The sequence below is a fragment of the Eubalaena glacialis genome, chromosome 15 (genome assembly GCF_028564815.1).
Source record: "Eubalaena glacialis isolate mEubGla1 chromosome 15, mEubGla1.1.hap2.+ XY, whole genome shotgun sequence".
Lineage (NCBI taxonomy): Eukaryota > Metazoa > Chordata > Mammalia > Artiodactyla > Balaenidae > Eubalaena > Eubalaena glacialis.
Window position 1 is genome coordinate 24,094,322 of NC_083730.1, and position 16,690 is coordinate 24,111,011.

Here is a 16,690-nt window from a genome sequence, read left to right on the forward strand (position 1 = left end):
CTGCTGAGACCGTGTGTAGGAGACTCTACTTCCTAGTCATAGCTGACTGGACTAGGGTGAAAATCTAACCCAAAGTGAGCTAGATGTTTTTCCTCTAGAATTTGAATTAAAAGACATAGAAATTATTATAAATCAGGTGTTGGACACTAGAACTATAATGTCAAGTAAAGTTAGGGCTAGAACCTATACATGGCAACTCACCACCACCATCACTGAGTGCCAGGCATGTTCTATGTGCTTTACGTGGGTATCTCATTTAATCCTCCCAAGAACCCTAGGAAACAAGTACTATTATTATTCTCATTTTATACATGAGAACACCAAAGTTCAAGGAGTTTAAGTAACTTGCCCAAGCTATTTAAAGTGAGAACTGATGTTTCTGATTCTAGGTCCCAGACCCTAAACAGTTAAGCTAGGTTACTTCCCACCTAAACTGGCTTAAATGAATTTCTGATCTTTGTGGCAAGCCACACACAATGACTGGTGGTGAAGATAAAGCCTCTGACTCTCTGTTTTGATGTAAGATGGGGTAGTATGAAGAGCTTCCTCACAGGGTAGCACGGTGCCTGTCATCTAGTTAAGGTCTCAAGTCATGGTTTAATTTTAACTTTAAAACAATGCAGTGATACGTGGTAAAAAAAAAAAAAAAATCAAACAATTATGTCTTTCTCCTCCTCTAATTCCCATTCCAAGTGGTGACTACTATTAGAGTTTATTTCAGTTTTCTAAAAGAAAAATGGTGGTTATTAAAGATAGTCCTTGGTCTTAGGAGTTCAGCCTCACTATATTTTGAGACAGAATTCCCTTGAACAACACGGGTTTGAACTGTGCAGGTCCACTTATATGTGAATTTCTTTCACTAAATATGTACTACGTGATCCCCAGTTGGTTGAATCTGTGGATGCGGAACCTCGGAAAACTGAGGGCCAACAGTAAAGCTATATGTAGATTTTCGACTGCGCAGAGGGTCGGCCATTAACTTCCGCATTGTTCAAGGGTCAACTGTATTGTCTAGTCTATTGTAGGAAACATATTTGTACCCACAGAGATGACTGGGGGCAAGGCCTGAGATCGGAGGGAGTCCTCCTTGATCAAGTAGGCATGCAGTAGGTGACCGGTGACTCTATGGGGCTGCTCAGTGGCTGTGGGTAGTGCTGGGGGACAGGTACACAGCACTGTCTGCTCACCTGATCCGTTGGCTCCTAAAAAGGAAAGCCTTAGGACACCGGAGAAGGAGGGGGAAGAGAGACGATCCTGGGGACTCTGCTCCTATACCAACCCCAACAGATCTCCTTCTATTTCCCCATGTACTACCTTTCATGCGGACACACCAGTAATCTAATCAACTGATACCTCCCAAAATCTGTCCCACCTGTAATATCCTGTAATTCTCAAGTTGAACTCTATTCATCCTAATTCTGGGCTCTAAATTCTTCAGTTGTTTTACAATAGTAAGGTATTCTGGTTCCTTAGTCTGGCATTTGTGTATCTGTACAAGCTGGTCTTAAGATAACTTCAAATCTTATCTAATGCCTTTTTCCTATCTATACCTTAGACTCCACAATCAACTGAATTGGTTATTTCCTAAACATATCATCCTTTACCAATTCCCAATCTTTGCTTCGTTTATGAGTATTAATATAATGTAACAATAACTGTATTAGTCAAAGGGGTAAAATCTTATGATCATCAGTATACAAGTTGAAAGTGTGGTTGATAAATTCCACATCTAATCCTGATATTTAAGAAAATCTTAGTAAATAGTACAAATAGAAGCCTACTTCTTCAAAAATATTTAAAAAATACTTATTAAAATACAAGGATGCCCTTATCAACCCAATTGTTTAAAACTGATTTTAAGTAGCAACTAATTTAGTAAGATAGGGAAAAATGAACTATACATAAAAAAAAAAAAACTTATTTGCAGATGATTCACAACTCAACAATTCCAAAAGAATTAACTGAGAAACTATGAAAAGAATTAGGATTGTTCAACAAAGAAACCTGTTATCAAATAAATTCATAAATATTAATACCTTCCCTATACATTAGAAATGACCAGTGAGGACATATACATGGAAAGAAAAAATGTTATTTTAAAGGATAACAAAATTTCTGAATATCTAGGAAAATAACAGGAGACATGCCACATTTAGATGAAGAAAACAACAAAATTATATTGAAAAACTTAAAAAAGAAGGAAGAAACCTTAATAAGTGGAGCGAGAGATTGAATAAGGAAGAGTCAATACAGAAAGACTCAATTTCACCAACTTAATTTATAAATATGACATAGTTTCATACACAGTTTGCAGGGTGTTCTTTAAATTCAAAAAACTGATGCAAAAATTCATCCAAAAGAATAAACAGTTCAGAACAGACAAGAAAATACTGAAAAACCATAACGATGGTTTTAGCATGTATAATGTGTAGTGTCAAATAGTACACATTATTAAATTAAAACAGTGCCTAATAATAGGCAAATACGGTCAGGAACAGACTCTCAGTAAAGAAATCAAGGTTTTTATGCTAACAAAAGGAACATTCCCAATCAGTTGGTGCTGGGGCAACTGGTTAACTATTCAGGAAAAAATGTTTCTCTGTCTCACATCACACACTAAAATCTCAGAGGGATTAGAAGTTTTAAGTTATTAGAAAATGCAGGTAGATATTTATGATTTTGGAGTGGGAGAAAGCACTAACATTCATAGGAGGTGAGGAAACAATCTATAAAATAGATAATTCCATTAAAAAACCTTGTGAAAATGGCATGTCAAACAAGTTAAAATAAATGACAAGTGGGAAAATACCTGCACCACACAAAACAGAAGGAACATTACCCTTAATATTTTAAGAGCACAGTGTTAGAAAGTAGAAGACAAATATGGAAGGAGTACTATTGTTCAATAAAAACAAAAAAAATTCTTCAGTTTAATAAAATAAGTGTTTTAAATAAAAATGATATGCAAAATTTAAAAAAATAATATTGGCAGAGGTATGGGAAAACGGATACACCCATATCTAACAGGGGCAATGTAAATCAATACTTTTTTCTCAAGAATCATTTGGCAATGTGTATCAGAGGCCTTGGCATGTTAATCCTTTTGTTCTTAGGATTAGAAATTTATCTTAAGAAAAAACGATCACAAATGCACATAAAGACTTATCTAAGGATGTTCACTACAATATTATTTCTAACAAAACGAAAGATGCTTAAATGTCCCCCAAAATAGAGAAATGGTTAAGCAAACTATGATAATAAGAACAAGGAGAATTCCATGAAGCATTAGTGATCATGAGAATTATTATTGATTTACCTGGGGAAAGGCTTACAATATATTAAGTGGAAAAAACTGCAGTGAGAAACCAATTTTAAAAACAGGCACAGGTGACTGCATGTGTGTGCATTTTTATTATGTGTTTGGGAAGAAAAAACAATAGAAGGCAACAAATGCGAGTTATATTCTGTAGTAAGAATATGAGCAACCTAAAATTTATTCTTTGCACCCTCTAAATGTTTCTGATTTTTCTCTAATGAACTTGTGTTACTTGCATGAAGAAAACACCATTAAAATTTATGTGAAGAGGTATAAATTATTACTTACTTTAATAGCAATGTTAATAGAAACTTCCTGGATGTTAGCAAGTGGCGGGTAAAGTCTCCCCTGAGCTAGCTCTTTATCCATCAATTGACTTGTCAGAGCCTGAAGAGAAAAAAAAAGAATTTCACTTTTGTTTGCTTAAATAACAGAATAATAAGGACTAATAAAATGGGGAAAGGGTTGGGGGAGCAGAGAATAATACAGGTAACATGTTTTCCTTATTTCTAGCAGGAATACACTTAAACCACTGCAGAAATTAAAACCGTTTACCACTAAACAGTAAAGAAATAACCGGATTTAAAGACTTTTTAAAAAAATCAGATTTAAAGACATTTTATCTATGCTGTCACAATTATGTTACTTTCAGATATGTATAATACAGGTACAGTATATATGAAAAGATTCATAGCTTACAATCAAACACTGGAAAAATGATAAATTAATTTTATGCAAAAGTAGAAGGTAAATCAAAAAAACAACGGATGAGTAACTTCCTTTCCACTCCTAAGGCAGATTTAACCCATTCTCTCTCTGTTTTTAAGATCCATTCAGCTTTATAATTCATCCTTTATAAAATAACCAAACAATATTTAAAACATTTACCTTTGCAGCCTCTAGGAAAACATGGTCACTAATATGCCGGGTGTTACAGAGAATAACAGCTAAAGCCACACCTGGAATACATTTTAAATAGTTTACTTAGTAAGGTCACTTCCAATTATGAAAGTAGCCAAATAAATTCCTAGATTTAAAGCAAATTAATGGTAACCCACCCCTACCCCAAACAGCCCCTTCAAAAAATGAAGCAGTCAAGAGAAGACAGAAATCTGAGCACTAAAATTAAGTGATCTTTAACTGTTATAATTCTTATTTATTAGAAGAAATAATTTTAGAAATATCAAATGGCTTTTCTCAATTTAGTTTTCAGATTTATCAAAATTACAAATGCATACAATTCATCAACAGTTGTTACAAAAACATAAATTCCCAGGACTTCACTGGTGGTCCAGTGGTTAAGAATCCGCCTTCCAATGCAGGGGATGGGGGTTTGATCCCTGGTTGGGGAACTAAGATCCCACAGTCTCCAGGGCAACTAGGCCCGCACACCGCAACTACTGAGCCCACGCGCCACAACTAGAGAAAGCCATGTGCCACAAGGAAGAGCCTGTGCGCTGCAACTAAGACCTGACGCAACTGAGACCCAACGCAGCCAAAAATACATAAATAAAAATTTTAAAAAAAATGTTGATACTGACTTAAAAAAAATCAATTCCATCTCTAATCCTCCATTTCTTGCTCTACAGAAGTAACTACTTTTAATTCTTTTAGCTGATTATTTTAGTATTTCTCTCTCTCACAGCTTGCTTCTATTTCTTCTGATTGACTTTTAGTTTTGGAGATCACCGACTCCTTCCTGTTGGAAATAAGTATTTAGCTTTCTTGCACATTTCCAGCCCTCTTACCAATATAGTTAGAGCATAATTTTGGTTGATTCAGTGTTCAGTGTTTATATTATTATGACTTCATAAGTGCTCTTCACAGCTGAGCCGTGTATTAACATTATATCCTAACTTTTCCTCTTCTGCCTTTTTGTTTTCCCTAAGGTTATTGTCCTGCTTTTTCCTTTGATTTTTTGGTACTTAAAATTATTTCATGCTGAGACACTTATTCATTTAGCTGTCTAAATCATCTAGTAATTTCAGCTATTTCACATTTCTCTAATTTCATCCTCGAGAATAAATCTCTGCTGAAACTCCAATCTGGCTTGGTTGCTCTCCATTCCAGATATGGAGCTATCATCCTGGAAACTCTCTTCATCTTCATGGGGATTCCCTTTGCTTCTAAGTTGAGTCCATTTCCTAAATCTCACTTCTTCCTAGTATTTTTGTTACTCCCTTTTTTGGGTAGGATATATTCTCCAGTAGTTTTCTGAAAAACAGTGCATAGGAGATACATTTCTGGAAATCTTGCATTTTTGAAGAGCCCCCGCCAGCACCCCAACACACACACACACACACACATTTCTACTACCTTCCACTTTATTTGATAGTTTGTCTGGGTTTAAAATTCTAGTTTGGAAATAATTTTCCTTCAGAATTGTGAGGCATTATTTCAATACCTCACAGCTTCCAACATTGTTGGTGAGAAGTCTGGTGCCAATTTGACTCCAGATCCTTTTTCAACAATTATCTTTTTGTTGCATCTCTGGAAGTATGTAGGATCTTTTTTTGTACCTAATGTTCTGTAATTTCACAATGTGTGCCTTGAGATGCATTACTTTTGCCCACCGTATTTGGCACTTGGTAGGTGGGCCCTTCCTATCTGGAAATTTGGGTCTTGCAATTTGGGGAAATGTTCGTGAAGTCTTTGATAATTTCCTTCCCTCCACTTTTCTGTTCTCTCTCCCTGAAATTTCTACTTTCTGATATTGTACCTCCTGGACTAGTCCTCTAATTTTCTTTTCTTTATTTTCCATCCTCTGATCTTTGCTCTATTTCCAGATGACTTCTTCAACTTTTTCTTATAATCCTTCTACCAAACTTTTCATTTTCCAGAGCTCATTTTTATTTTCTAATTTTTTAAAAATAAAATTCTGTCTTGTGTCTGGAATATTTGTCTCCATGAGGATATTGATAGTTCTTTTTTTTAACATTCCATTTCCCCACATAACCTCTTTTTTCCTAAACTGCTTTTTTCTGTTTGTCTATTTAGTTTCTTTTATGAAATAAACTGTTCATATAAGGGATTTTCCTTAAAATCCCTTTCTTTGAGTGTTTCTCATATGTAAGAGTTAGGAACTTAAAAAATTGCTTGCTATGAGCACGAATATGGCAGACCCTATTCGGGCTTTCACACTATTCAAAGAGTATCCCAGCAGTCTTCAGCCAGAGTGGGGAAGTATGGTAACTCAGTTACTCAGGGATGGGAAGAGGACCACAGTGGTTAATAGCTTCATTATTTTAATCCAGCCTCTAGATAATTTTTTTTTAAGGTGAGTATTCGTTCCATCTACGTTTAATGTAGTTAATTAAATGTTTGGGGCAAAATCTATTGTCTTCTTACGTTTGTCTATTCCATATTCCCTTTCCTATTCTTTCTTGCCTTTTGGATTAAAAAAAAAATCATTTCATTTCCTCCTCTAATATTCTCTTATCATAGTTTGGAAGCTCTTCTAGTCTTCTAGTGGTTATCTTAAAATTTATAATATGCATTCTAATCGAAGTTTCATGTTAATTTTTAGTTTGCCCTCCTGCCAGACAACGGAAGTTTCTCCTAACAGTTTAACTCTATGTAACCGATAAGCTATTATTATTGTGCCTTTTAATTTTGTCTCTGTATCTTTCAAAATCCCACATGTCATTATTGTTTTGCCCTACACATAAAACGTTCCTTTTGTTTAACTCAAATATTCACAACTTTCTTTGCTCTTCATTCTTTCCTACATCTCTGAGCTTCTAGCTGGGATTACTTGTCTTTTGCCTAAGGAATACTCTTTAGAATTTACTTTCCTTTCTTACATGTCCGCATATGGTGAATCCTCTTTTTTTCCTCTTCTGAAAATATCTTCATTTTGTTTTAATCCTTGAAGGGGCTTTTCACTGTGTAATGAGCTCTAGCTTCACAAGTATTTTGTAGAAGCCACTCACACAGGTCACTCCACTGTCTTTTGGCATCTTGTTGCTGTTGAGAAGTCAGTTGGCCTAACAATTATTCCTTTGAAGGAAATCTTTTTGCTCTGGCTGAATTCACAGTCTTCTCTTTGCTGTTGTTTTCTGAAGCCTCACAAGGATGTTACTGGATGTAGATTTCTTTTTACTTATCCCATGTGGATTGCACTGAGCTTCCTGAATATTGTGTAGTGATGTCATCTGTCAGTTCTCAGCCATGAAGCCTGTAAATATTGCCTCTGCTTCATTCTTACTCTCATCTTCCTCTGGGACCTCAATTAAATATATATCAATTAATGGTATATATCTGTTTTTCTATATTTTCCCCTTTTTTTGGTCTCTGCATCGTTTCTTCTGGCCTATCTTCCAGTTTATTAATTTCCTTTGGTCTAATCTGTTATAAGCCTCATTCACTGAGTTCTTAATTTATTGTATTTTTCAATTGTAGAATTTAGTGTTACTTGGCTGAATTTTTCAAGCTTGGCTTTTATCCCATAAACATAATAAGCATATTTGTTTCATAGCACTTGTCTGATATTTAGAGTTCCAGAGTTTTCTTTTTGTTGTATCTGCTACTTTTGGCTTGTGTTGGCTTGTCTCTTTATGTGCTTCATTATCTTTTATTTCTTAACTAGGGTTGTATTTGAAAATTTATTTGTAAAAGTAACTTGAGGAATAGGATAGTGTTATCTTGTACCAGAGAAGACTTCTGCTTGCTTCTGCCAGGCACCTGTGGGCACTGGTAGGCCAAAACAAAGGCTTGAGGTTTTCTAGATCACCTCAAGTGCAAACTATACCCACACTCCAAGGTACAGTCCTTTAAGGTTTCAGCCCAAAGTGGGAGGTGGCTCACTAGCATCCCATCCTTCACAGGTGCCAGACTCCAACTCTTGACCTCTCTCCATGAAAAGCACAGCTTTACCTCTCAGTCACTTCTTCCTGATTAGGAAGGCTCTGGCCCTTTTAGGTTTTAATTGTGTTGTTCATCCAGGTATAATTGCTGGAGTAGGTAATTCAAACATTTCCAAAGCCTTGTGTTTTTAACTGCTTTTTGATCATTCTTTTGGCCAATCCTGTTTTTAAGCCCATTTTAACCTCTGCTACCAAGTCATTCTTTTGTCTATATTTATAGTCCTAATAACTGTTATTAATAAAGTTAGAACATTGAAATGTTATATAAAAGTAATCAACTGCCAAATTCTCTGTTAGTCAAATACAATATTAAAAATGGCTTTGTTAAAATCAGCAGAGAAGTATTCTTTTCATGGTCTTTATGCCAGAGAAATATTGTGGGATGGAACAGACTGATTTTGAACATTATCAAGTTCTACAAGGGGATCATCAGTGATGGCACAGTTTCTGTTACAGATGCTAGATCTCAAGAGACAAGCAGAGCGGAACTCTACACAACCACTCTGCTAGGGGGAAAAGGAGGAAAGTGCACTAGAAAAAGGAGGAAAGTGCACTAGGATATTCACAGGCCCAAAATCTTTATTTTAACAACAGTTAGAATAACGTGCTTCCTTGATGCCAGCCTATGTGTGCTATAAATCTGTCCTAAAATCTTAGAGCCTGCTGTCAGTTATTCAGGGAGAGGCCCACAAGGAGAAAGACACAAGTACAAAGGAAATTCATGCCAAATCACTATTTTACTCAACATAATTCTTTCATTAAAATGAATAAACTAAGGATTACCGGAAACTTCTGGAAAATAAACAGCACAAAGGAAGAAATATTTAAAAGAATCTTAATAACTCTCAGGAGAGATTTGAAAGGATGCTGCAAGCTTTAAAAAAGTGGCTATTAAAAAGTTATTCTATGACAAGAAAAGGTATTGAGAGTAAAAAATAATATTTGAACCTACTGAGTTGACGATATGATATAAAGCAATAATTGTTTATTTCCTTTGGTGTGATACCACTATTATGGTTATGTTTAATTTTTAAAAAATTATTTTTTTAGTGACACATACTGAAGTACTTATTAATGAAATTATATGATGTCTCTGATTTGCTTTAAAATAACCCAGTGAAGGCGGAGTGGGTGGGAGTATAGATTAAATAACACTGGTTACAAATTGATAACTGCCAAAAAGTGGGAGAATGGAACATGGGATTTCATTCTTCCTTCTACTTTTGTATATGTTTGAAGTTTTCCATAATAAAAAGAAAAAAGACTGTTGAAACAAAACATACACTAGAAGTGCTAAAAAAAAAGAAAAAAGAAACCAAAACAGATACAGATAAATGAACAAACACCACAGAAATCCCCCATATTATAGAACAAAAAAGGTAAGAGGCGAAAATATGAATAAAAGTTACAAGTCAGGGCAACAGAGGGATTTGACCATGGTCTAACACAAGTTCCATAAGGGAAAAACAGAAATAATGAAAGGAAAGAAATGAGGGGGGGGAAAAACAGAACAAAAAATCCTTTGGAAAAGAAAATATAGTGAATTGGCCCACCTGCAGACACGCATGATAGATGGAAATAAAGCCCAAACCTGGATGCATCCCACTAATATTTCAGAAATCTAAAGATAAAGAAAACACTGAAATATTCTTAGGGAGACAAAGCTAGTAGGTATAAAGGAATGAGACTCTCATTGACACCAGATTTCTCATCAGCAACCCTGGCCACTGAAAGTGAATGGAGAAATGTTTCCAAAGATCTGACAAAAATGACTTTGCATCTACAAATCTCTACCCAACCAAACCATCAAGTGAGAGAACAAAATAAAGACATTTTCAGATACATAAAAACTCAGTTTTCATCCATGCTTCATAAAAAAACGTATTCAAAGATGTATTCCAGAAAAATGAGACCAAGACAAAGAGGAATAGTGTACATGGGCAAGAGAGAACCACCACAGAAATGATTTGCTGTGGAGCAGGATCAGGATGAAATGAAGAGAGCTGGCAAGAAATTAGAGGAGGATTCATTATACTTGACACTTAAAAGACTCTGAGTGTCAAAAATTTTGTTGATCTAGAATTGCAGGTTCTACTGTATTTATCAAACCACACTCTTGTTTAGACATGAATAACATATAATCATGTAATTTCAGAATCAATCCAGAGACAAAACATGGAAAACAAGAGAACACAATGTAAGTTTCAAAAAAAAAAAAAAAAAAAAAATTCCTCTGCAATGTAGAAATATCACCAACCATAGTTGAGAGATAAAATAAGAAGAGATAAGAAAGCTAAATACCAGATTTTTTTTTTCATTTTTCACTGTGGCAAGCTAATAAAAACTGTCTTAAATTGCTTACAAAAGCTCTTTAAGTTTATTATATAGAGATAAAGGTAACTACTAGGAAAGCTAAAAGTAGTAACAGAAATTGAGAGGTAGAGAGAGAAAGCAAGGTATTAGGAGGTATTAGGTATTACGTGTGGACTATTACTTAGATTTCACAGTTGGAAGTTTACACATACAGTCTAGAGTTGGAAGAATCAAGATAAGGGAGATAAGTGTGCCAGTCATGATGGTAACCATCAGAAAAACTCAAAGGAAACCACAGTGGTTATAGCTGATAAGTATGATAAGGAGGTACCAAGGGGGGATAAAGAGGTTAAATAATTTTTTAACATTCTGTTCCTTTTGCATTTTTATGAACGATGTACTACTTTATTTCTATAATAATAACAAATTTAATGAACAGTATGAATAAATAAATTTTCAGGGGAAATAGAGCAAGTTGGATTTGCTGAATTCCTTGAGTTTTCCTGTACATTCATAGCAAAATCCTGTAAATACCGTTGTTTTTTAAATCTTAAATTCTAAAGAATTTCATAAGGAATTTTCATGTAATTATTAATGATTACTCTATAACATAAATAATGGTGGCATTTACCTGGAAAAATATATACATTGTTTCCTTGACCTGGTGTAAAGACTTGCCCATCACTGAGTTTCACTGGCTCAAATGGACTGCCACTGGCAAACAAACACCTTCCCTGTTGAGAAATGAAATAACCTCAATTTTGTTACTTTATGTGGACTAGAAAATTGAGGTGAATTAAAACAAAATTAAACCCTGTAGTAGACCAATATATTACTTGCAAAACAGGCATAATCTACTATATAACATAATCCTTTCATTCAAATCCTTATTAGAATAAGGTTTGTTTTATGCATAGCAAGCATTCAAAGTTGAAAAATGTCCATTAATAAATTTTTAAAAACCTGACACTTCTATTTCCTTTAAAACTTAAAAAATGTAGACGGCAAAAAAATATCATCCCTAATAATAAAGACTGCTATAAACATCCGTGAATGAGGGGAAAACATCAAAAATTAAACTGCTACCATTTACTGTACATCTGCTGTTTCTGGCTCTGTACCAGGTGCTTTATCTGTGTTAACTCAGTTAATTTAGCCCACATAGAAGGCTTATGAGATTATCATCTCTATTTCACTAATATATATTTTTAAAAAATCTCAGAAAACAAAGGCTTAAATATTTCCAAGTACTTTGTAAAAAGTCACACATCACAACTGTAGCAGTTAAATTTAAATCCAGATTTTTATAACTCTAAAACCCATGGTTTTCTATTATGCTACAATGCCCCCCAGATAGGCAGTTTATAGAACAGGCATATGGTATAACCACAGTCACCCCAGAAAAACATGGCATGTTGTCTTGTTAAAGAAAAGGAAGTCTCCAAATTTGTTGTATCCATCAATTTTAGTACTGTGCTCTATAATAGCATATGATACATTTTACTAGCACCTCCAGTATTTCTAAGAGAATTTGGTGCCCATGGAATTGAAAAGTACCTGAAGGTTAATTTATAAATCCTTTATATATAATTTTCCCCCCAAAATTCCATCCGTCGCACCCCTACCTGACCAAAAAAAAAGGCAAGAAAACAATAGTTTTCAAACAGAAATAACTTATCTTGGAATACTTGAGGTATAACTAAAGGAAGTCATGTTTAAACAGCTACTTAGATGAAGTTAAAAGGTGATTCACAGAAAGCTGAACTATCTCCACACAGTAGGATGCACAAAATGACATGACACCTAAACATTTGACAGAGTTATTTTAAGTGTTTAGATAATGCTTTGTCTTTTCCCTACATCTACAGATGTGTATTATAGCAAGAGTGATTATTCTTTGAAATATAGTAGACCCTTCGCATTAGTGGGTTTAGCACTCAAGAATTTGACCCTTTGGACAACCTGAAGATCTACCATGTGTAGTAATTATTACTTTTACAAGACATACTTTCAATTTCAAAATGATCTCAGGTTTATGTGTAGAAGCAAGTCAACTGTGCCAGTGGTGGGCCCAGGTGAGTGTCTTGAACCTACAACTCCAGAAAGCTATAGAATTTTCTACAGATAGCTATTACCATTCTCCACCTGTTCTAAGCCTAGCTTTATTTGTGACAAAAATTTTGTTTCTTTGAAGATCATGGTTAATGCCATACGAGTTACCACAATGTATATAATAATATAGATTAGTTTTGTGCCACCATGAATTTTAATAGATTTATAAAGTGGATTATACAATATAGCTCTTTATGGGGAAAATGTTATGTCCTCATGATATCAGTAAATTTGGAGATTTAGAAAGCTCTTGGGCATCTTCTCTAGAATGGCAAGATTCAGCAGCAGTTCATCTTCTCCAGGTCATTTTTTTTTAACATCTTTATTGGAGTATAATTGCTTTACAATGTTGTATTAGTTTCTGCTGTATAACAAAGTGAATCAGCTATATGTATGTATACATATATCCCCATATCCCCCGCCTCTTGCGTCCCCCTCCCTAATCCACCCCTCTAGGTGGTCACAACAGGCCATATTTTTTTTTTTAATTCTTCTTCTTTCATAATCAACCTATAGCTTAAATGTGGCAAGACCTTAATGATAACAGTATTCTCATTCTGAAGTCCAGGTTAGCCTATTCTTTGTTCTTTGAGCAACTGGCCATTAAAATATGAAAACACTTTTTTTTAAATGTATTTTTCTCCCTAGGCAGCAGAGGGTGTTAGACTAGCACTGAGACATCCCTCCACTGAAAACAAAAGGACACTTAAAATTTAAGCAGTAACTACAAATACATACATTTATGCCATTATTTTATGTAACACTAAGAAAAAAATTATGTAAAATTAAACTATGACACAATGCTTTTTTACCATTTTTAAGAGATAACACAATTTCAAAGTTATAAAAATTGTGAGAAAATTTGCATCTTAGAACTGATACAGTATATCAAACTGGTTTCCTTGAGGAATTTTTATTCATTCAAATGGTGTACATCTATTACAATAACATTTATTCAAAAAATAAAATTCTTAAATGTTTGAACGGTCTTCTCCTGATGTACTACTACTGCCCAAAACATTTAAATTTTTTATATTTTGGAAATGCCAAGACCCATAGTACATGGAGTATATATTTATCAACTAGTCTTTGTATAAGACTAAGATTTAATTTGGGGGGCAATAACCATTAGTTTTAAGTAGTAAAGACAGGTGAAGAGGATAAGCAATCAAATAATACCATTCTTTGGTAAAGAAGTAAGACAGTATACCAAAGAGACTGATTTTTTTTTTTTTAATATATCTGTATGCTGACTTTGTGGATGAGTTCAAAAGAAAAGATTTCAATAATTATTAGAAGTTTCAGTAATTATTATAACTGTTGGAAGCCACTAGTCAAGTGAATTTATTTTGACTAACACAAAGTGGCAATATAGAATCAAAAGGAATTTTGAGAGAATATATGTGTCAAAATAAAATTTATAACAATGAGAAAAAAACAATGCTAAATATATCAAGAGCATGAATATTAAGTTCAGAAAGTTCTGAGAGTTCTACTTTGGCAATAGTCTTCTAGGTTGTTTCACACCAATTCTCCCTCTGGTAACAATGAGGAAAACTGGATAAAATATATTAAAAATATGTTTTAAGGAAGTGGGAGTGCCACCAGGATAGGGAGAGCTTGGAGGTGGAGACAGTCAAGATCCAGAAAAAGAGGAAAGCAAGGTATTCGGGCCCAGCATTTGAAGCTTTCCTCCTTCAGGTGAGTGATTTCAAAAGGAAAATCTGTGGCTGAGTGCCTGAGCATTGAAGTTATCAGGAGTCTCATGATGACAGAGAGAGAAAAAGTATACTTCAGAGACCACTAGGGGTGAGGGGTGCTGATAAATACCCCAGGGTTTTTGATTCATACCCAAGAGAAAACGTAAACTGTGGAAACAGATGAGGCCTCCCACGTACTACATCCTGCTGAATTATATGGAGCTGCCCCAGACTGACAGCCTCCAAAAGGAAAGGCAAAGCTCCTATGGAGGAAGGTAACTTCATTCCGAGCCTCAAATTATTGCTACTATTCTTCATCCACACTACCTAGCACTCAATAAGGAAGCGAAAGACAGAAGTAAAACTAGGTTTACAAAAAGATAAGAACTGGATAACCAAGAAGAAAGACAGATAACAGAAATGGACTCACAGAGAGTGAGATATTTGTTACTATCAGACATTAACCTTAATTATGATTCATATATTCAAGAAATTAAATGACAAGACAAAATTTTAGCAGAGAACTGAAAGCTATACAAAAGAATCAAATAAGTATTTTAAAAATATTGTTAAAATTGTGAGGTGTGATAATACTGTGATTATATTTTTAAAAGAATCCTTGACTTTTGAGAGATATACTATAATATTTATAATAAAATGATATGATGTCTGAGACTGGCTTCAAAATCTAAGGTGAGTAGGATGTAGAAGAAACAAGATTGGCAATAAGTTGATCACTTTTGAAACAGGGTATCGGTACATGGGAGTTAATTATACTGTTCTTTCTACTTTTGTATATGCTTGAAATTTTCCATAATAAAATACTTTTAATAGAGACAAAAACATTTATAAAATTTATTAATTTTTCTCAAGGGTATGACCTAACAATTACTACTCTTATATATCATTGTAAACAAGGCTTTAAAAATCACTTCCTAAACAACAAAGATTTACTGTATAGCACAGGGAAGTATATTCAACATCTTGTAATAACCTATAATGGAAACAAATACAAAAAAATGAAAAAGTATATAACCGAATCACTTTGCTATATACCTGAAACTAACACAACATTGTAACCAACTTAAAAGAAAAAAATCACTTCCTAGAGTCACTTAAAGATCACTTGCAAGAACAATACAGAAAGTGATTACATTGTGGAGATTACAACTATATCTCTACAGAACAGTAGGGGAAAAAGAACTGTCCTAATGGTATATAAGCAGATACTTTTAACTGGGATATAACCTAGTGGCAGTGTCAAAGAATTCAAAAGAGCTAAATTTTAAACAATTTAGATGAAAGTAAAAATTTGTTCCAGAGAGCTGTCACATGACTCAAAAGAATGGCCCTATGATGGTGAAGATACATGTGAAGAGGGTAAAAACAATTATTTCATGACATGTGAGGGCAAGAAAGTAGTATTTATAAATTGATTACTTCTGTAATACGTGATTTTAAGTCTGTGACGCTAAATTAATGAATTATGGAAAGAATGAAATAAAATTCCACAAGTGAAAAATACAATAAAATTAAGAACCTAACAACAGATTTAGCACAGCTGAAAAGAGAATATGCAAACTGGAAGATAAGTCCAAAGAAAATCACAGGATTGAAACACAGAAAACAAACAGGATGGTATACATAGAAAATAGTGTAAGAGACATATCAGATATGGTGAAAAAGTCTTGACATTCACATAACTGGAGTCCTACAAGAGAAGAGACAGAATGTGTCCCAAAAGACATTAAGCCACAGATTCAGGAGCTCTACAGTCCTCAGGTGGAATAAATACAAAGAAAACCGCACCTAAGTCCATACCAGAAAAACTGCTTAAAACGGAAGACAAAATGGTCTATCAAAAAGAAAAGAGAAGTCAGAAAACGAAAGAATCATACATTCAAAGTTCTGAAATAAAGTATCTACCAACTCTGACTTCTATGCAGAGTGAAACTATATCCTTCAAAATGAAGGCAAAATAAAGAAATTATCAAGAGAATTCATCAGACCCACACTTAAAGTAAGTTCTTCTGGTAGAAGATATAATCCTAGATAGAAGCACAGGTATGCATGAAGGACACAATGGCAATAGAAAATATTAAAATGCAGGTAAATCTAAATGAATAATTTTTGTTTAAAACAAAAAGAATGTCTTTGGGGATTTAAAATATAGAGAGAATTAAAATGCACAACTATAGCACAAAAGGCCTGAGGGTGTTAAAATGGATATATAAAGTAACTGCTTTCCAGAATTGATACAAGCAGTAATTTACATCAGAATTTGATGATCCATGGATACATGCTGTAATCTCTAGAGCAACCATAAAAAGAATTATTCAAGAATGTATAACTAATAGGCTAATAGAGGGAAAATAATAGACATA

At 34.1% G+C, this 16,690-nt stretch overlaps 1 protein-coding gene across 1 annotated transcript in view; it reads right to left on the bottom strand.

The window, feature by feature from the left end:
• Positions 1-16,690, bottom strand: part of ME2 (malic enzyme 2) — a 59,366-nt gene that overhangs the window by 782 nt on the left and 41,894 nt on the right. The window contains exons 13-15 of the mRNA XM_061170526.1: positions 11,126-11,228; positions 4,205-4,275; positions 3,605-3,703 (exon numbers count right to left, since the gene is read on the bottom strand). Of these exons, the coding sequence (XP_061026509.1) occupies positions 3,605-3,703; positions 4,205-4,275; positions 11,126-11,228 (273 nt within the window). The remainder of the gene's footprint in view (positions 1-3,604; positions 3,704-4,204; positions 4,276-11,125; positions 11,229-16,690) is intronic.